The sequence below is a fragment of the Colletotrichum karsti genome, assembly GCF_011947395.1.
Source record: "Colletotrichum karsti strain CkLH20 chromosome Unknown Scaffold37, whole genome shotgun sequence".
In the NCBI taxonomy this organism is placed as follows: Eukaryota; Fungi; Ascomycota; class Sordariomycetes; order Glomerellales; family Glomerellaceae; genus Colletotrichum; species Colletotrichum karsti.
The window spans coordinates 506,692-527,046 of NW_024065937.1; the positions used below are offsets into that span (position 1 = coordinate 506,692).

A 20,355-nucleotide genomic window follows, 5' to 3' on the forward strand; every position below is an offset into this window, starting at 1 on the left:
CAACGACAAGTGTCTGTGTGTAAATGTACAAGGGTATGGAGACCCCAGAATGATGCAGTTCCGAGTGGGAGGAAAATGGCGTGGGACGTGATGCGCCGGCAAGGAAAGTGAGCCTGGTGGGCGATGTCGAAGTTGGGTGGAGTGGGTTGGCGATATTCCTGACGAAGGCACTAGAAATTTTTGAGAGAGCACCACCTCAGAAAAGTGAACTCACTGACGACGAACTGACCTTTGGCAGACAGGGAGCACGGAGCCCAGCTGTGTGCACCGCATGTATTTTACTGCGGATTCAAAGGCGAAAGATACATTTACCCACTCTATCAAGGTTCATCATTGAATTTGGAGCTCTGATTGGGTCAAAGTTTGACTGGGACCCAAGCTCTCCCGACCGCGGGGCGACCTGGACGATGTTATCGCCGAATTTCTTCCGCCGAAGACGTCCCGTCTCTCACTGGCTACGGAGCAAAATCGGCACGGCCTCCTCCAATGAGGTCATTTTCGATGCAGAGGCCGTTCCACTCTGGCTCTGCCTCAGCTGATTGGCCCTGGCTACAGTGTAATCGGACTTGGTCGATTAATCACCCAGACCCACCGCCCCAGCATCGGCTCACGTGCGAACCTTGCCCGCGCTTTCCCCGTCCACGTCGCTGTCGCTGCACTGCGCTGTGCTGCGCTGATGTTCTGGTCCGTTGGTGGGTTCCTTCTGTGCCAGGAGCGTCTGGCAGTGACCTTCATGCAGTCCGTCGTCTTCCATCTCTCCCCCTCACATAAACCAAGCCCAACCCCGATACCTCCGCTCGGGATTCTCCAACACCTACTGTTCTATTGCGACTTCGAAGGGCAGGATTCTTCGATTTTCCTCTATCAACCGATTCAAATCTCGGCGCCCTCGGCTCCCCCCGATTTCTCCTGCAACCCACATCCTCTACACTCGCCTCATCGTCACCATGGCTGTCGCGCGTGGTGAATTCTAGAGGGTGGTCCCCAAGTTCGATGCTACGATCACAATGGGACCACCCTCTGTGATTCTCTGCCTGCTTCGAGATTACCTGTCGACCTGCTTCATCTGAATACAGCAACTTACAACTATTGAAATCTCTGCACATAGCCACTAGATACCCCCTTTGCACGACAAAGACCCCGCCACCCCGCCACTACCGCCGCTCCTATCGACGACTCAATTCCACGACTCGCCCTAGAGATATTTCGGGCATTTTTCGAATCCTCGAAATCACAACCACACGGTACACACCATGGTCCGCCGCGTCAAGGTATCGCGCGCCCTCGGGCCGTCGCACGATCCCACGCCAATCTCCTCGACTCTCACGACACCTCTCAGTTCGGCCTATCCTTCTACGTACGCTTCCGAGGTCGATTGGGACAACGAGGTCAACAGTCTCCCATTGAGTGCTCTCACGCTTGAGCAGAAGAAGGCCAGACGGAAGGCGAAACCCTTTCCGTTCATGTCGCTGCCGTCTGAGCTTCGTCTTAAGGTGTACGACTACTATTTCGAGGGCACTGGCGAGGTTATTGATCTCGACCCAGACAACTACAAGAAACTCCACAAAAAGCTCGGCATACAGAGGGTTTGCCGCACCATCTACCAAGAAGTATCCCACTACTTCTACAGCAGCCGCTGCTTCCGAATATTCCCAACCCATCCCGGCAAATACTTCAAGACCAAGAAACCGCTGCTGGCTCGCCTCAAGCCTAACCCGAGATCGCACCTCACGTCACTGGAGTTGCGTCTCGGCCCCGGCTGGAGTAAGCCGCCACGAGGATGGGTCGTCAACCCTGGGCTGGGACTCCGCGAGTGTGTCAATGTCCGCCGATTGTTAGTCATGGTCGAATGTGATCCAAGCGATGGTATCTTCAATGGCTTCCGTCGATCCGACGGATTTTACGAGAGCTTCTGCCAGTCTCTTCTCACCGAGGTGATGAACGAGATGCCGTGGCTTGACACGGTCACGTTTGATGCGTGGCCCAGCGTCAAGAAGTCGGGCGCAATGATGCGCGGACTTCTCGAAATCACTGCGGCGAACAACCGCAAGATCAACTGGGGTCCTGAAAGAGGATGGACTGATGGGCCTGACGAAGAACCCCAGCGCAGCAGTAACCTGGTGCTGGTGCCGCCGCCGACCGAATTCAACACGTCTAGTGTAGGCGTTTTAGTGATGGCCTGAAGACACGATGGTGGAACCCCATTTGTGCGCATCGGCTTGCATTTTCTACTTACTCGCAACTCTGGGATTGGCTTCTGGGACATGGCACGGTATGGGATACGCTGGACTGCGGATACGGCATTGGGTTTGGATTGAACCGTCGCGGCAGTCATAGGCCTGCTGCACTTTTCTCGTGCAACGAATGAGATTGTATGTAATAATAGCATGAGGAATGAGAAACATGATGTGTTACCAACAAAAGCTGTACCTGATCTGCCATGGCTAAGGATATGATGCTGTCGTGATCTACTGCAAATCCACCCACATTGGGTGTAAATATGTCACACATGCTCTCTGTACACACGCTCTCTCTTCCAGCCGTGTGGCCTATTTCCCGTCTCGTCACCAGACCAGCTCCCCTGAATTCCCCGATGGACCGTCCCGTCCAAACCAAACCAAGACGGATAGTAGGTGCATCATGCATTGACTCTCGTTACCCCGCGTTTTTGTTTCCCGCCAATAAGCTTCAGCTGAACGAGGTGTCGTGTGGTCTGTACAGCAAGCCGAGCCATCCATGTTAGACTCGTGCTTTAGTTTCGAGACCTTTCCTGTTTCTCGCAGCTCCTGCTGTTGATGGAGGCCAGCTTCCCCGCGATTTCGATTTCGGGAGGGACATTGCGACAAGGGTTCGATGGCCCGTGCCCGGACAGGACCCACCCAAGACGGGGACGGTCAACGGGGACACCGACACCGACGCCCGGCCCCACCATCCCACTTTGCAGCTGCCAGAACGGCAAGTGCCAGGCGGTGGATTGACGCTTTCCAAAATTTTGGTTTGGTCTGCGCGTAACCTCGTCCGTGTCGCATCATCAGACAACGGCCTTTCGGAGTCACTGAAATACCAACGACCTCACAATCGGAGAGCCTCGCGACGACTGAAGATGCCTCTCGACACCTCCACGTACTCCATGGCGCTGCTGCGCGTCGACGGCCGCCGCTGGAACGAGCTCCGACGTCTGCACGCCCAGATCCGCACGCAGGATGCCGCCGACGGCTCCAGCTACCTCGAGATGGGACACACCAAGGTCATGTGCGTCGTGACGGGTCCGACCGAACCCCAGCGTCGTGGAGGTGCGGGCGGTCAGACCAAGGAAGCTGCCGTCAATGTCAACATTGTCGTTGCCGGCTTCAGTTCGGTTGATCGCAGGAAGCGCGGTCGCAATGACAAGTGAGTCTTCCAAGGCAGATGTGTGAATGTGCTGAAGTCGCAATAATGACTAACCTTTGACCCTCACAGGCGTAACCAGGAGCTCGAAGCCACCATCGCCAAGGCTGTCTCGGCGAACCTTCACACCCATCTCTTCCCTCACAGCAGCATTTCCATTTCGCTCCACGTGCTGTCGCAGGATGGCTCCCTGCTGGCTGCACTCCTCAATGCTTCGACTCTGGCTCTCATCGATGCGGGTATCCCCATGACCGACTACATTGCCGCATGCACTGCAGGCTCGACATCGACCTACGCTGCCGCCGACGATGGCGCCGACCCGCTGCTGGATTTGAACACACAGGAGGAGCAAGAGCTGCCGTACTTGACGGTGGGAACTCTGGGCTTGACGGACAGAGTTGCGGTGTTGGTGTGCGAGAGTCGCGTGCAGGTCAGCCGTCTGGAGGGCATGCTTGCTGTTGGCGTGGATGGTTGCAAGCAGGTGCGGCAGTTCATGGACCGAGTGGTGAAGGAAAAGGGCAGACAGATGGTGCAAGAAGGTACTGTTGAAAGAGGAACTGGCTTGGACTTGGAGATGGAGTCATAAGACAGACATGGTGGAAGGAGATATATCATGATGGCGGAATGAATAATGTTCTCAACGGTCAGATTCCCAACCAATTACTATGTTACAGCCCCAGCTAACCATGCATACAGGTGTCGGAACAAGCTTTTACAACTCGTCGTGCGCAGTGGGAGGCTCGGATACCGTCTCCTTGGGCGCTTCGGTCTCCGCCTCGGGAGTGGGCTCAGTGGCCGCCGTAGACTCTGTGCTCTCCTTGGGGGTCTCGACCTCCTCGACAACCAAGCCCTCGGGAAGCTTCTGCTTGGCACCCTCGCCCAGGCGGATCGCATCAATCCAGTTCTCGACGCTCGTCGCGTCGAAGTTGCCCTCGTAGTGTCTCCACCAGCCGCGGCGGGCGTTCACAGCGACGATCTCGACGTCACCCTTGAGAGAAAGAGCCTTGACGACGGAAGCGCCGGCGGTGTTGTCGGCAGGGACAGAAAAGAAGGGGAACAGCTTGCGCTGGCCTTGGGCGTGCTTGTGCGCGATCTCGCCGAGACTGTTGACGGCCTTCTGAGCATCGTCGTTCTCCTTGGCGGGAACGAAGGCGAGGACGCAAGTATGGGACTTGGGACTGAGGCACTCTTGCTGGAGGATCTCGGGAGTAGCGATAACGGGAATGGCAGGAACGGCGGGGGCGGAGGGGGCCGCGGGAGTCTCCTCGGAGGCCGGGGTCTCGGTAGGGGTCTCGGGCTCTGGCGACGCCTCCTCGGTAGCGGCGGGCTTGGTGGAGGAGCTAGACTTGTCGGCCTTCTTCTCCGCCTTCTTCTCAGTCTTCTTGTCGGCCTTCTTCTTGTCCTTGGCAGGCGCAGGGTCGGGGTTAGGCTCGGCGACCTGCGAAATAAACTTGACCAGACCGTCCTTCTTCATCTCTCCATCGTAGACAATGGGTTCCTTGTCGCCTCCGGGTAGAAGCACCAGGGTAGGAAAAGACTTGACGTTAAACTTCTCGACGGCGGCCGTCTCCTTGCTGCGGACCTGACCAACCTTGACGGCGTCGAGGAAGTCAATGGCGACGCTGCGAAGGAGAGCGCTGGTGGTACCCTTTTCGGTGAAGAGGATGGCCTTGGGCTTGTCGCCCTCGAGGAAGGAGTCGAGGTCCTTGTCGGTGACGCGCTTAACGTGGTTGGTGATCTTGTCGACGACGGCCTCGACGATGCCGGTGGCGGTGCGAGGGCCTTGGTAGTCCTCGACGACGGGCTTGCCGGGCTTCTTGCCGGGTCTCACGATCTTCAGGGTCGGGAAGCCCTGGACACCCATGCCGCCGCAGAAGGGCTTGTTGGCGTCATCGTCGCAGTCGATGGCGGCGACCTTGGCGAGGCCGGCGAGGTTCTTGGCGGCCTTTTCGTAGGCGGGCTTGAGGTTCTGGCAGTGACCGCACCAGGGGGCGTAGAACTCGACGATCTTGTTGGTGTAAGTCAGCAGACGAAGCCTGTAATGTGATTGGTGAAGGGGCGCATACAGAGGTGTAGTTGGAGTTGGCAATCAGCTTGTCGTAGCTGCGGGCGTCGACCTGCAGAACGGGCGAGCTCTTTGAGTATATGCCGGCGCTGACGCCAGGCAGGGCCGACAGAACGGCGACGCCAGCGGCAGCGAGCAGAGTGGGGTGATGCATCGCGGTGGATAGAGTTAAGCAGCGAGTGGGGGTTTGAAGGGATGTGACGCCGGGAAGGCTGCTTGGAGAAAGAGAAATTGGATGTTCAATTCGAGAGAGAGAGAGTGAGGACGGAAATGCGTGAGAATTAAAAGGTTTGGAACATGGGACCGGGCTCAGCTTTGGCCAGGTAAGCAGCTTCAACTTCGACCTCGTTCTTATTTTGGGGGGGCCTTGACGAAGAAAGAACGAGAAAGCAGGTAATTAGCAGGGGGAGGAATAATTGTCAAGTTGGCTTCTTTTTCTCTTCTTTGGGAAAAGAGGCCAGCGTGGAACTGTGAGACGCGAACCCCTCACCTGCACCGCTGCTCCGTCGTTTACCTGGCTCAATTCGACAGTGAATGGAACCGTGGAAATTTCCAGTCAATCCCGTCACCGTCACGTCCAGGCATCCAATCCAATTGACTGACAGAGTCCAGCCACGACCCCACACGAGCTGTTTGAGCTTGAGCCACACATCTAACCTTTGGAGGAAGAAACTTGTGGCGCAGGCATCGATGAGGGGATCTCCCAGAACAACAGGTATTCCAGTACCTTCCCTACCATGACACGCTCAAAGATACATTCCAGGTTCAACCGACCCCCGCTGTGATGCCATGTGGGGAACCTTGACGGTGCGGTAAGGCTTCCAAGATACCAAAGAACATGTCTCCAACATCTTGGTGTTGCACCCCTCGTCGCATGTCCGCTGTCCCCTTGCGCCCGTGAGCTCCCTGCCACCGACTTATTTTTTTCGCCTGGTCTGTCCGATACAACACCAACACCGACTGCGATTGCTGCGAGATTCGCATCTTTGCGACTTCATCCGCAGCCCGCCATGGCCGATACGATCCCCGAAAGCCTGCGACAGGCCGACATCACGAGATTCCTCAACCGCGCAAGGCAGCTGCGCGAACACAAGCCGGCAATCACCTACTGGTGTACGTGACATGCCATCTTTCTCGCTGTATGATCACCCGAGCTGACCGGTTTTGGAGGCGAATATTGGGTTATCAACCAGATTCTCGCAAAGCAGTTGCACAATGTCGACGACGAGAGTCTTTCCTACACGACCAATTTGATGGACCGTCTGGAGAAGGTGAGCCATGCGATGACGGAACAAGGGCCTTTCAGCGACCGGAGCCTAATGCTGGACTAGACGAAAACCGAAAATGCCGGCGAAGAAGCCATCACGGACGACGCCGTCGGCCAGGCATACGTCGAACAATTTGCCCAGGAGGCCTTTGACCGCGCTGAGAAGGTCATGCGCGCAAACCGAGTAACAAGGTATATATTCTCGTCCCGTCCATCTTGCGGCCCTGCGGCTGACACATCCGACTCTAGAACCACCGCCGATACGTTCGACGCCGCCGCCACGTTTCTCTTGCTGTCCCAAATCTGGGGCCCGTTAGACGACGAGACACAGAAGAAGGTCAAATACGCAAAGTGGAATGCTGCTCGCATATTGAAGGCCATAAAGGAAGGAAAGGACCCTAACGAGTCGAACCCGAAGCAAGAGCCCGAGCCCGAGGACGCCCTCCCTGCCCTGGACCCCAACGACCCCGAAGTCCAGGGACTCTCGTCGCCTCCGCCAAAGGCCGCTTTCGTAGAAGACGATCCCGATACCGAGTTCTACAGGCAGGCCGCGGCCCCTGTGCCCGACGAGACCGTTCCGCCTCAAGGCCCAAGCGAGCCCGAACCTGCGCAGTCGAGCGTGCTAGACCTGCCCTCCGTCCCGTCCGGGAACGACGTGAATCCCGTGGCGCCCCAGACACAAGGCTATTTCGACCCTCCCGAACAATTTCCTCCCTCGCCGCTCAGCCAAGCCGGCGTCAACGACACCACTGGGGCCGCGAACGCTCCGTCTGCCCCCTCGCCCTACGCCGGTTCATCGACTGGGCCGTCGTTTAGTCCAGCCAACGCCGCTTCTCCATGGCAGCCACCGCAGATACCCAAGCCGACCCCTCCACCTGCCCCTCAGCAGTTCAAGCCCCCACCGACGATTCCACAACAACCAAAGGCCCCGGTCGTTCCCATCTCCAACAACTCGTGGACGCCTAACAACACGCCGACAGACGACATGGACCTGCCAAAGGCCCAGAAGCACGCCAAGTGGGCCATCTCCGCGCTCAACTTCGAGGATGTGCCAACAGCAGTCAAGGAGCTTCGGAATGCACTTGCCGCCCTTGGTGCGCAGTAATAGAGAGCTGGCTGTATGCATAATTCAAGCAGAATCACGACACGGGAACCTGATGGGATGAGATCAACCTTGGAGATTCAAGGACACGGCGTTGGAATGATTAACGTCTGCTTTATCATATCGGATGCCTGGCATAAATATATTTCGACCCGTCTTATGCTGTTCCTCCATTCACACGAATGACCTGACCTGACACCCAAGCAGACTCCTTGCTAGCGAGGAACAAAACGACCGCCGCGATTTCTTCGGGCTCACCAATCCTGCCGAATGGGCTACCGGCCGTGACGTGCTTGATCATCTCCGGCGTCTTATCCTTGTAAAACAGATCCGTGCCGGTCGGGCCCGGGGCAACCGCGTTAACCGTGATGCCCTTCTTCGCGAGGTCCTTGGACATGTACTTTGTCATCTGTTCGATGCTTCCCTTCGTAGAGGCGTAAAGCAGGTATGGTGGTGGGAGATTGCTGGAGGCGAGAACGGTGGTCGAGATGAAAATGACCCGGCCGCCCTCGGACATGTGAGGAAGCGCTTTCTACGAAGCATTAGTCAGGGACGACAGGTAAGATAATTCGGTGGAAAGGCAAACCTGAGTCAAAAAGTATGGCGCCTTGACGTTGGTGTTGAACATGATGTCGAAATCTTCTTCGGTGGTGTTCTCGACAGTGCGCATGTGCATCATAGCGGCATTGGGGATGAGGATGTCGATGCGGCCGAATTTCTCCACGGTGGCGTCAACGAGCTTTTGCAATTCTGGCAGCTTGGAGTTGTCTGCCTTGACGGCAATGGCGCGTTCCCCGCCGATCTGCTTGACTACCTCGTCGGCGGCGGCAGAGTCGCTGCTGTAGTTGACAACGACCTTGGCACCTTTCGAGGCGGCGTCGAGGGCAATGGCCTTTCCGATTCCCTTGGAGCCACCGGTGATGACGACGACCTTATCTTGAAGAGACATGCTGAGATTTGGCTAAATGGTATTCGGTGCTGGAGAGGGTATTTGGTGTTGGAAGAAGGGTTTACAATTGTCACAGGGTGATAGGGAATAATATGTTTAATGTGTCAATGGAGTCTTGTGTCCATGGGGAATCGGTATCTGGTCCTTAAGTATGCTTTGTGTCTTTCGAAGAGGCGCTGGCAAGCCCGAGAAGCGAGTCATCCATTGTCGCGCCATCGCGACTACGAAGGAACGAGGAGCTCCATGAAAGGATGCGTTTAGGAGGAGCCGACTGTCCCTGATCTGCATCCGATGAGATGTGGAATTGGAGCTAGCCTAACAAGTGAGTCTACAAGCCTTCGCTTCCCTATAGGGAAGAGCTTGTTTTTACACGCGAACGCCGAGCTTGTGCTAGGGGAGCTCAGGGTGGCATGCTTGGTCGGGTAAATCCGCCATTTCGTGGGTTGCCAGCTGCGCTAAGATGACCCTGTCTCGGGCGTGCCTTGTTCAGTCCGAGGCGCGAAACTTCGTGAGAGGACTGTCGGATGTAAGTGCCGTGAGAATGGGTACTTGGTGGTGACTCAGCCGAATGGAGATGGAGCTGCTTCCGATAGGGCTGGGGGTCAGAGGAATGACATATGTACAACTTCCAGGTCGAAGTTGACGGCTCAGCTCCGTCTCGCCGTCGGGTTTGGAGAAAGATGGCTTTGTAAAGCCGACCAGGATCAATGACTGATTGGTAGACGGGTATAATCTGGATATAAGATCCATCTAGCTCTTGGATTCCCGAGCCGGGAGATCCTTCCCGCAGACAGATCGAGTGCTTGGCCGTCCCGATCCAACGGTTCTCCGGATCTCATAACGGTCGCCAATGGCGCGGATCCGGGAGTTGAAGACTCAATGGGCTTAAGTCCGTTGAATGGTCATTGTTTCGACTTCTTCGAAGGTTCCCGCCCAGCAACTTCACAACTATCGTGATTGGATGCTGCTATGTCCGTCGGGGTTAGGGGCATCTCATTACCGGGATCTTATCATGGGGAGGGATGGATTGAATCTTGTTGATGTCATCTGAACTCTAGCCCTAGATGGCCGAAGCAACCCCTCACTTTCTTCAGCTCTCGGAAGTGTGTGCTGGAGTCGAGTAGCAACTACCTAGTCTCTATGCCGAACTACAACCTGAAGAGCAACTCATTCGTACTCACGACACGCCTCGCTCAGCGTTGAAAGCTGTAGAAAAGGCGATTACTTCGGAAACCATCGCCTACTTCCACCGTTAAACACTTGATTTGTCTCGACTTTGGTTGAAACCGGGGCGTTGAACCGGAGCCCATGGAGCCCATGGAGTCCACGGAGCATATGAAGTTGTGGGGCATTGCCCCGAGCGGAATAAAAACGTGCAAAGGACGTCATCTGAAGCTTCGGTCACAGGCAATCTGGATGTGATGGCTTGTTATGCGCCTGCTTACAATTACGATCTTCAGGTATCATGAGTCAAGCTTGTTGGTGATGTGAGTGACGGTCTGCTTCAATGGGCTTGGCGGACCTATCATGAGCCGTCATCGCAAGCACCATCCTGATAAGACAGGCCTTACCAGTACAACATTCTTTCCCGTTCCGCGTTGATCCGGAGTTACCGCCGTTTGTGGGGGTAGTAGCAGGTCCTTGCCTTTGAGTTTTCGTTGATGGAGGTGAGGTGAGGGGTTTGATGTCAATACCTAACCTCTGCTTACCAAGGCTCGGCTTTCTCTGTGCGACTGGTCTTCTTGTATAAAAGGACTTGATCCCTCTCATGTGCAGCAGTGATGTGCTCCTTACGACCCAGACTTAATCTCGAATCAACTTGACTAGAAACGCTCACGACTCCTTCCTACCTCGCACGCCTTGCTCCAGTCACGAACCACGAGCAACGATGACTTCCCTGCCGCAGACATACAAGGCCGCCGTGATCAAGTCCGCACGGGCGCCACTTGAGATTGTCGACTTGGAGCTGAAGAAGCCAGGCCCTGGCCAGGTCCTCGTCAAGGTCCTGGCTTGCGGCGTGTGCCACTCCGATGTGGTTGTCCAGGAGGGAGCATTCGGCGACTTGTTCCCCCGCGTCCCTGGCCACGAGATCATTGGTGATGTGGTAGCTGTTGGCGAGAATGTGACGAGATTTACTGGTGGCGAGAGAGTCGGAGGTGCCTGGCACGGAGGTAGGTATCCAGAGTTGTCGTACAAGACACACAATGTGACGCGTAGCCTGCTCACTAACACTCGGCGCAGGGCACGACGGAACATGTCGCCAATGCCAGAAGGGCTTCTTCCAGACATGCCAAAACGCAACGATCAACGGTGTCTTCATGGACGGTGGATACGCAGAGTACGTGCTGCTCCGTGCCGAGGCCGCGGTGCGGGTGCCGAAGGAGATGGACCCGGCCGATTCGGCCCCTCTCCTCTGCGCCGGCGTGACGGTCTTCAACAGCATCCGCAAGATGGGTATCGAGCACGGAAGCCTCGTGGTGATCCAAGGCCTCGGAGGTCTGGGCCATTTGGGCGTGCAGTATGCCAACCGCATGGGCTACAAGGTGGCGGTGCTCAGCTCCGGAGCATCGAAGAAGGACTTTGCCATGAAGCTCGGGGCACACGAATACATCGACGCCAGCGCCGAGGATCCGGTCAAGAAGCTTCAGGAGCTCGGCGGAGCAGCGCTGATCGTGGCGACGGCGCCTCACGCCAAGGCCATTTCACCTCTCACTGGCGGTCTTCAGCCCGGGGGAAAACTCTGTGTGCTGGCTCCCGTCGGGAACTTGGAGGTCGACTCGGTGGACTTGATCATGGGAGGAAAGTCGGTCTGCGGCTGGCCGAGCGGGCACCAGGGTGACACAGAAGATGCGTTGGACTTTGCGGCGAGACACGGCGTCAAGTGCATGATTGAGAAGTTCCCTCTTCTTGAGGCGAAGAAGGCTTCCGAGCACATGATTTCGAACAAGGTTCGCTTCCGTAGCGTTTTGGTGATGCAGTAGGGTGAGTATTGGATCATTATGGTAGGAGTTGGTGAGCGGAAAGGGCGGTATCGAATTGTAGTCTTGTCAAATTGAATCATCCATTGCAAAAGATCATGCAAAGAAGTGTTTGCTCAACTTCGTTCATGCACCTCTTGGTTCTCGGCTGCAGGCTCCCGTGACTGGTGCGATGTTCGGTGTCCGATGTTTCTGGAGAGGTACCTAGGTAGTGAGATGTAGTGAGAGGAGAAACGAAAAGAAGCGTAGTGAAGGAAAATAGAACGAAACTGCGTCAGGTCGTTACCCCTGCCGCTGCGAACGCGCTGTGACGCGTTGGAAATGTCTTAGGCGTGTCCCCGCAGAACGCCCTCCACGTCTGGCCCCTGGTCTGCGAAAGAATTTCACCCCAAAGGCCGCTACGCTTGGTTGGGGACGGGAGAGCCCATTAAATTACCTTGCCTTTAGGTATGGAGGTACCTTACATTGAGCTGGGCTGCGGCAAAGTCCGTTCGTTCCCGCTCAAACACTTCATTATTTCTACCTATCCATCCATCCCTCACTTCACTTCATTTCACTTCGCTCGACGTCACGTCGCCTCTCATCTCTCACCTCTCACCTCTCATCATCTCCATCCCCTCGCTCACAGCCGGCTAGATGAAAGTCACATTCACAGCCCAACTCTGCTAATGTACTACTAGTGGGCCTCCCGCAGCTGAGCAATCATGCATCCCAAAAAGTATACCGACCCTGAGAAGGCCATTTGGTTCATAAGCGGCGTCTCATTGCCAGAACCACCCTGGCCTTCAAACTTGCCACTATCACAAGCAGTCCTATTCCATCCTGTCCACACGAGGCGTCTTGGCGAAGAAGACCCAGACGATGATAGGCACGGCGACTCGAAACCAGAGGCCCGCATGTACAAACTTCGCAAGCGCCGTATCCAGGTGAACCTCATCATTCTCTTTCGCTTAGCAACCTTCGCTCAGCACCTGTCCTTCGACCACGACCACTTCTGGGACTTCGTCCGTGAAAACTGGGCATGCAACACCGGCATACATAACACCCAAGAACTCGTGAATAAATACGCTACTCGCCGTCTCATGTACCTCGATAACCCTAGAGTTAAGAGGCGACACGCTGACCTCTTGACCGACCTCATCGACCTTTGGATTGACCGCGATGGCGACCTTCCTGTCGAGAGGTGGCCGCCAAGTCACGTCATCAAGAGCGAATGGAAACGTGTCAAGAGAGCTTGGGATGACGAGACAAGAGGCAATTATTCTTGGCTGGTCTCCAGTGAAAATCGCCCGTTTCTTGGCTCGTTTCCCATGCCACTCGATCCGGGCACTCCCAATAACTTCAAGATCAAGGGTGAGGGTTTGCGATCACGGGGAAGTTTCAGCAACGACTCTGAGAGGCTTTCCGACCGACCGACCCGGAGAATCGAAGAACGAGAACTATATCCACCACAACCACCCGCCAAGGTCGATGTCGAGGACGGCACCCCCAACGAATTGCAGACGCCGAGCGGCCCCAAGATGACAGTCGACGAACTCATCCAGAGCGAAGGAAATCCTTCGCAGAAACGAAAGGTGCAACGCAATCTCGATGACCCCACGCCCACTAAGCGCCGATGCGTACCAGACGATGCGCCGTCTCCCTGGCTGAGAACCCCAAACCCGGACTTTGGCTCGGAGAACAAATCCCCCGGCATCGCATCTGTCGATAATCACCATCAGGAGGAGGCTCAGGCTTCTACTGCCCCCGACCAAGAGATGGTTGACGCGACAGATGCACCCCTTACCGACAGAGAGCCAGGCGCACCAGTCGCCGACATGGAGACAGAGACAACATCAGCAGCCCGAAAAGATCCGTCCCAAACAAGTTCATCTCATACCCAACCGGCTGAAACGTCTTCTGAGCAGGCGGTGCCGGTCGAGGTCACGGATTCTGCAAACAACTATGGAGAGATCGCTACAAAACACGACAACATGATTGGCACTCTGCAAGCTAGAGCCAGCGAGCACAGGGACACCCTTCAACTTCTCGAAGAGAAGACTGCCTCACATGAGGACAAAATCGGTTTCCTTGATGCCCGAGTTACCGCACATCACAACAAGTTCAAAGGGATAGAAGCGGAAACTAATAAACTTCATCGGAAGATCGACTCCTGTGAGGCGTTGTCCGAGAAGCAGTGGAGTCTAGTTCGCGCTCTTGAGGAAAGAACTAGCGAGCACGTCACAATAATTCGAGAGATCCAGTCGTCTGGGGCATTATCTGAGAAGCAGTTAGATCTTCTTCAGACCCTAGAAAGAAATACTAGCGAGCACGCCACGACACTTCAGAAGATCCAATCTTCTGGCGCACTGACTGGAGAACAATTGGATCTTCTTCACACTCTTGAAAAAAGAACTAGCGAGCACGCCACGATGCTTCAGGACATCCAATCTTCCGGATCATTGTCCAGAAAACATTTGGATCTGCTCCACACTCTTGAGGCAAAATCGAGCGAGCACGCGACAAAGGTTGTTTCTCTCGAGGCTGCAACTGGCAAGCATGGGGCTACACTTCAATACCTCGAAACAACAGCTACCAAACAGAAGAACGCACTCCGCGCCTTCGAAACAACATGTGGCAAGCACGAGGTCAAGTTTCATCATCTTGAGAAAGCAACCAGCAAGCAGAAAGACACACTTCACTCCCTCAATTCAAGGGCTGGCGAGAGTGACAAGAAGGTCAAAAACCTCGAAGTCTCCGTCGCTAAACATGACGATATGTTCACGTCCTTCGAGAAGACGGCCAGTAAGCAGAAAAAGGAGGTGGAGTCTTTGGCAGAAACTGTCAGTGAACAAGGAAAGGAACTCAATGACTTCCGGAAATCTCACGAGAAAAAGACCAGCGCGCATGGGCAAGGACTTACCTTGCTCGAAAAAGAGATGGGAGCCGGCGTGCGGGGCGATGCCCTCCAGTCGCTTCAAGCCGAGGCCCAGAAAGTTGGCGGCCTGGACTCCCAGGTCATTTCCCACGACGAACAGATTCGGTCTTTGCAAGATGAAGTTGGCCAGCACAAAGGTATCATTCAGTCTCTCCAGAGCAAAGCCAGCGATCTTGATCAAAACGTCGGCAGACACAATGGAACACTTGAGTCTCTACAAACCAAAGCCAGCGATCTCATTACAAAGGTCCACGGGCACGACGGGATACTCGAGTCTTTGGAATCCAAAGCCATTGGTATTGATCACAAGGTCCGCGGGCATAATGGGAAACTGGAATCTCTGAGCTCAAAAGCAGGCGATCTTGACAACAAGGTCAGCGGCCACAGTGGAAAACTCGAGTCTCTGGAATCCAAAGCCATTGATACTGATAGCAAGATCCGTGGGCACGACGGAAAACTTGACACTCTGGAAAAAGATGCTGTCAAGCATGGGGATACCATCAGAAGTCTTGAAGTCAAGGCTTTTTCTTACAATGAGAGGATAGAGTCTATGGAAAGGACAGCCGAGAAGCATGGGGGACTATTCGACTCTATACAAACCAAGACCAGCAGTCTCGGTGAGAGATTTGAGGGCTACGATACGAGGTTCAAGTCCGTTGAAGAAAAGGCCAAAATCCACGGAAATCTTATCGAGTCTCTTCAGACTAAGACCACCGCTTTCGATGAGAGATTCGACAAGCACGATACAAGGTTTAATTCTGTGGAAGAAACGGCCAAAAAGCACGGAAGACTATCCGAGTCTCTTCAGTCTAAGACTAGCAGTCTTGATGCAAAATTTGGCGGGTACGACACTAAGTTAAAGTCTGTGGAAGAAACAGTCGAAAGGCATGAGGGACTATTTGAGTCTCTTCAATCCAAGACCAGCAGTGTCGATGCAAGATTTGGAGGGTACGATACGAAGTTCAAGTCTATGGAAGAAACAGTCGAAAACCAGGGCGGACTACTCGGTTCTCTCCAACTCAAGACCAGCAGTCTCGATGGAAGGCTCGGTGAGCATGCCGAAAGGGTCACGACGTTGGAGGACAAGACTGGCAAGTATGGGAAAGAGCTTCACGGTCTTACGGAAACGGTTACTGGCGTCACCAAGACAGCTGGCGAGCATGCCGAAATGATGCAAGAACTGCAGGATGAAATGAAGCTCATCTCAGAGGCCAGCCAACTGTCACGCGACATGCGAAAAGCCGACCACGAACTGAGCATCTTCACAGCTTCGAAGTGCGAAACCACCATGGAGAAGCTCGACAATATCACAGAACAGCTATCGACTCTCAGCAAGGAAATTGCAGCGTGCCGTCAAGTTGCCGAAGAAACTGGACAACAACAACAAGAACAACAAGTTGATACCTACCAGGCAGGCCACGAGACACTCAAGGCGCAATTGAAGTCTGCCTTGGAGTCTGTTGATTTATTAAGGCAACAGCAACAAGACCGAAGTCGTAAGCAAGAGAATCGGATAAAGACCACGGACAGCCAAGTTATGCGCTTGAATACCGACCTCAAATCTGCAACGAAGACTCTGGAAGGGATGGAGTACAGGCAACGAGAACATATTGATGAAGTTGACGATCGGCTAGACACTACTGCCAAAGCCCTTCAGTCGATAACTGCAGCTGTGCGGTCTCTCGAAAGCCAACAGAGAAGCAACGAGGAGACTAGGGAGAGATTGGAGACCCGACTATCCGGCGTTGAAAGTGGCAGCAAGGATGTGACTATGTCCGTTCCTGGGGGCATGGGATATCGGTTGACCAGGATGGAGGATGCTATCCAAGCAAACACCGAATTAATCGACAACTGCAGGACGCTGGTTGAAGTGAGCAAAACGTCTTTGGGCCAGCAATTTAGCTCGCTTGATAACCGACTTCGGCTGCTGGAGCAGAGATTCAATCATCGTATGGCCGAGCAAGACCATGCATCCAAACAACAAGCTATCAGGATGGAACGACTAGAAGCCGAGATGAGGCAGCTAAAGGGGTCAGTCATCGCCTTGGAACAAGATATGGCAAAGCCTCAGCAGTCCCCAGCTGAGGCTTCCAACTTCCAGATTCAACTTAACACATTGCGAAATTCTCTCGCCACTATTGCGAGACAAAGCACGCTGACTCCCTCTGAACAGCCAAACAATGCGATAGCACCATTGAGGCAGGCTAGCGGAACCCGTCAATCTTCAATACAGCCGCGGACAAGCGCATCAACGACGCCGCAGCCGCCGATAGTGCGCTAGGGTCCATGTGTATCATTAAACATGAAGGAAGAGGAGGAAGTTTTAGTTGTGGGTAGTCTTAAGAGGCTGGCTATACGGAGCGAGACAAGCCATGAACACCAAGTCACTTTTGATGGTGTTTGTAAGGGGTGGCTTACTTGTCTGTCTAGGGGATATCTGAACAATTCTCGTAAGCTGGGCTTAGACAGCTAAATTGAAAGGAGGACGGGATGAGTCGAGTATTTCGTCAACTCAAAGCTTCTCAATCATCTGGCTTTCGCCCCCTGAGAGCCTTCCATTCGTCTTCTAACATGGAAAACAGAAGCACATCCCACCATCTCATATTGTGAAAATGTGATTTGCGATACCGGCCTTCAAGCACGAAACCCAGCTTTTCGTACACATGCCTTCCACGCTCGTTGTACTCGACGCAGCCCAGGCTGATGGAGTGCATGTTGGCTTTCTCAAAAGCCCAATCGGCTGTGAGCGTGTCTCGTCGTCGGTTGCTGGTAGACAGATGATGACGCCCAGAAGCATGCCTTGGAGTTCCAAAAGTAAGGAGTCGTTGCGTTTTCGAGTTTGGGGCCGAACAACGTTGGAGTCCCCTAAAGCGAAACCAACTGGATCGTTCTTGATCTGGGTGTGAAACCAGATTTTGTCGTCATCGTCGTCTTCGATGGCTCGGAAGGTGAGCCGCTTGGACCGGAATGAATTGCTCATATCACCCGCCATTATGGTCAAGATTGAACAAGAGCGTCTGAATATTAAGAAGCCGGATTCTGATGCGAGAAAACGTTGACGGTGATCCCATTAGGAACCATCACCATGATCACCTTTTATACCCCGTTAATGTGCCAGCTGGAGGATGACTTGTTTGCACTAACCGGAATGACCGAGACATTGTATCATTGCGGTGTTCTCATTGAGTCACGCCGAAGTTGCAATGCCCGCGTGTTACACGACGACGACTTTGCCAGATCTAGTCCCAACAGGCTTTGTGGCGTCCACTCACGCGAGCATGACAGTCCCCGTTTTGGAAGGCGAATATGCATGTTTTTATAATAGGGTGTATAAAAAGAAGTGCTCCGATTGCTTCACCGTGTTCTATTACTTGTTTCCCTGTCATGTAGCGTTGAATTATTTTAATCTCATTAGATATTTAAGTGCAGTAAGTTGCAGTTACAAACGGTCTTCCCTCATGGAAAAGGTTTGAACGACGACGATGTCCCGATTATCTCCCCTGTCGCTACCCTGTGATTCTTTGGAGGCTTCAAACGTCAATTCCGTCTCGCTGTCGTTGTCGCGCTGGGTGCCCTGCGACTCCCAGACGCGAGGCCGCTTGCTTGAGAACTTGCTCTGCTGGCTCTCACCCTGGTCGCTATTGCTGGCCAATTCGTGCGCCTCCGCTTCGTCCTTGGCCATGAACGTAGTAAGACTAAAGGGGCCACGCCTTGGTCGACTGGCACTGCTGTTGTTGCTGATATCTTTCAACTTGCCGCCCATTGCGGACGGGGCGTTCCGGTCGGAGTCGTGAAGGGCGGAAGGACCCATCGAGGTGAAGCCGAGTCGGTGCCCGACCAGACGGAATAGCGGGCGGAGGGTCGCCAGACTGCCCGCTGTAATCGCCAGACCCTGCTCCGTGGTGGACCAGATCGCGATATCTACGGTTGCATCTGCGGGAGCGCGAGTCAGCACCGTTCCATACCCATGGAACCTTAAATCGATCGTGAAAGAGTGGGACGGGACTTACACAAGAAGTCAATGTTTTTGAAATCCTTGACATACGGCATGCGGACGACAACGGCAGCACTGGCACTATCATTCACGTTAGAAGGTCGCGATGGAGGTGCGTAGGATGAGAGCGTCACGAACATGCAGGCCATGGCCATAATAGGGACCAGGGCAATCTTCGTCTTGCGGTCCATCTTGAGATTCCAGATGAGGACGATGGGCAGAATCGCAAACGTAAAGTCGCATATAACGCTGAAGGCGCTGTAGAGGTAGGTGAGGGCAATGATGACGTCCATGTTGATGCAGTGTCCGTCGGTCGAGCCGGTATACTGTTCCCAGAAAAAGGCAATCGGCTGGCATTGCAAAAGAGTGACGAAGAAGAAGACGACACCGGTGCAAACAGTGCAAAACATGACGAAGTAGATGATCCAGATATCGATTTTGCGAACCGTTATCCGGAGGAGGAACCAGCCGATGGAGATTTTGGAAGAGATCATCGAGAGGCAGTACCAGAGGTAACAAAACCACCAGAACTAACACGCGTTAGCATCATTTGTCCACGATTAACAGTCCATTCTCGTCAGGTGAGTGAAATGTTACCTTCATTGCATCTGCACGGTCTGCTGCGTCCAGAACCCAGTAATGCCGTCCCGTTCCATAATGAATACCGGTGAGTGCGCATGCAACAAAGAGGGCGAAGAAGACCTAGAGAAAGCAACCATCAGTCAAGCCGCAGGAAACTTTCGGGCCACATCGATGACGGATTTGGCGTACCATAGCAGCAAGCATGCAATAGTCATCAAATCCGAAATTCTTGACGAGGCAGATTCGAGAGTAGCAACGAAGAACAATCGCAATGCCGGCCGCCGTGACGAGCGTCACCCCGACGGCGAACAGCTCGGGGCCGCGGTTTTCGGTGTCCTCCGCCGTCGCCATCGGATCGAAGAATTGAAGCTGAAATAAGGTCGATACGATATTAGGGAAGATGGTGGAAGGAGCGAGTCGTGTCCAAGGAGGGACCTGGCCGAGAAGAGCCGCAAGAATCGGACGGTTCGTTCTACGGGTTCTCCATTTCGAGAGGGACTGGACGAGAAGAGCAAACGGCGGGACCTCTTGAAGATATGCACCTACGGATTGGGAGTGGGAGCCACAAGATGCCGTGCTTGTGGAATGTGTGTGGCCTGGCCCTGTCAGTCATCCCTTGAAGGGCAGGCCAAATGCGCGCCCCCCTGACCATCACACGCAGGTTTGCAGACTTGCATCGTGCAGAGGACCACACCCCCGGCAGGTCCCATCGAACTCGACGAAAGCCATGCCGTATTAGAAGGAGATCTTCAGCATTGGGCTGTCAGAAGTGCGGGACGTGAATCCTTCTGGCAGTCAAATTCAGGGCCGCGGTTGTAAGCAAATGTCGGCAGATGGGGCGTACCACATCTCGGGTATCCCAGCCTCACACACTATCAACCAAGTCCGTCTTAGTTATCCAGCTTAGCGGCCGGTGAAATGGCCATGTTTAGCTACCGTCCGACGAGCCCATTGTCTGGAATTCCCTCCCCCGCATTAGCTCCGAATGGTCAACCTCGGGGATCCTTTCCGCCAAGAGGTTCAACACGCGGAAAGTTGGGTCTCGCGAGAGGGTCACAATGGGTCCCCTCTTCAGACACCAGGCTTTTTCCCGATCCCATATTGTCTCCTTGCC

The 20,355-nt window shown here is 54.3% G+C and overlaps 8 protein-coding genes across 8 annotated transcripts; 5 read left to right on the plus strand and 3 right to left on the minus strand.

Annotated features, from left to right (window-relative positions):
- Nucleotides 1–1,253: 1,253 nt before the first annotated feature.
- CkaCkLH20_10082 (uncharacterized protein) lies at nt 1,254–2,183 on the plus strand (the record flags this gene model as incomplete). Its single annotated transcript, XM_038892797.1, has 1 exon — nt 1,254–2,183. The coding sequence occupies one exon, from the start codon at nt 1,254–1,256 to the stop codon at nt 2,181–2,183; it is 930 nt and encodes a 309-aa protein (XP_038742046.1).
- A 920-nt stretch (nt 2,184–3,103) lies between these two features.
- CkaCkLH20_10083 (putative 3' exoribonuclease) lies at nt 3,104–3,973 on the plus strand (the record flags this gene model as incomplete). Its single annotated transcript, XM_038892798.1, has 2 exons — nt 3,104–3,390; nt 3,460–3,973. The coding sequence occupies 2 exons, from the start codon at nt 3,104–3,106 to the stop codon at nt 3,971–3,973; spliced, it is 801 nt and encodes a 266-aa protein (XP_038742047.1).
- A 126-nt stretch (nt 3,974–4,099) lies between these two features.
- On the minus strand, nt 4,100–5,606 carry CkaCkLH20_10084 (uncharacterized protein; the record flags this gene model as incomplete). The annotated part of the gene is made up of 2 exons (XM_038892799.1): nt 4,100–5,395; nt 5,454–5,606. The coding sequence occupies 2 exons, from the start codon at nt 5,604–5,606 to the stop codon at nt 4,100–4,102; spliced, it is 1,449 nt and encodes a 482-aa protein (XP_038742048.1).
- An 856-nt stretch (nt 5,607–6,462) lies between these two features.
- CkaCkLH20_10085 (uncharacterized protein) lies at nt 6,463–7,824 on the plus strand (the record flags this gene model as incomplete). Its single annotated transcript, XM_038892800.1, has 4 exons — nt 6,463–6,565; nt 6,623–6,723; nt 6,784–6,911; nt 6,969–7,824. The coding sequence occupies 4 exons, from the start codon at nt 6,463–6,465 to the stop codon at nt 7,822–7,824; spliced, it is 1,188 nt and encodes a 395-aa protein (XP_038742049.1).
- A 154-nt stretch (nt 7,825–7,978) lies between these two features.
- CkaCkLH20_10086 (uncharacterized protein) lies at nt 7,979–8,770 on the minus strand (the record flags this gene model as incomplete). The annotated part of the gene is made up of 2 exons (XM_038892801.1): nt 7,979–8,353; nt 8,408–8,770. The coding sequence occupies 2 exons, from the start codon at nt 8,768–8,770 to the stop codon at nt 7,979–7,981; spliced, it is 738 nt and encodes a 245-aa protein (XP_038742050.1).
- A 1,888-nt stretch (nt 8,771–10,658) lies between these two features.
- CkaCkLH20_10087 (alcohol dehydrogenase GroES-like domain-containing protein) lies at nt 10,659–11,751 on the plus strand (the record flags this gene model as incomplete). Its single annotated transcript, XM_038892802.1, has 2 exons — nt 10,659–10,941; nt 11,012–11,751. 2 exons carry the CDS (start codon nt 10,659–10,661, stop codon nt 11,749–11,751), a joined length of 1,023 nt encoding a protein of 340 aa, XP_038742051.1.
- Nucleotides 11,752–12,452: 701 nt separating this feature from the next.
- CkaCkLH20_10088 (uncharacterized protein) lies at nt 12,453–16,946 on the plus strand (the record flags this gene model as incomplete). The annotated part of the gene is made up of 1 exon (XM_038892803.1): nt 12,453–16,946. One exon carries the CDS (start codon nt 12,453–12,455, stop codon nt 16,944–16,946), a length of 4,494 nt encoding a protein of 1,497 aa, XP_038742052.1.
- Nucleotides 16,947–18,104: 1,158 nt separating this feature from the next.
- Nucleotides 18,105–19,592, minus strand: CkaCkLH20_10089 (uncharacterized protein; the record flags this gene model as incomplete). The annotated part of the gene is made up of 5 exons (XM_038892804.1): nt 18,105–18,598; nt 18,676–18,740; nt 18,798–19,189; nt 19,257–19,361; nt 19,431–19,592. The coding sequence occupies 5 exons, from the start codon at nt 19,590–19,592 to the stop codon at nt 18,105–18,107; spliced, it is 1,218 nt and encodes a 405-aa protein (XP_038742053.1).
- Between the last annotated feature and the right edge of the window lie 763 nt (nt 19,593–20,355).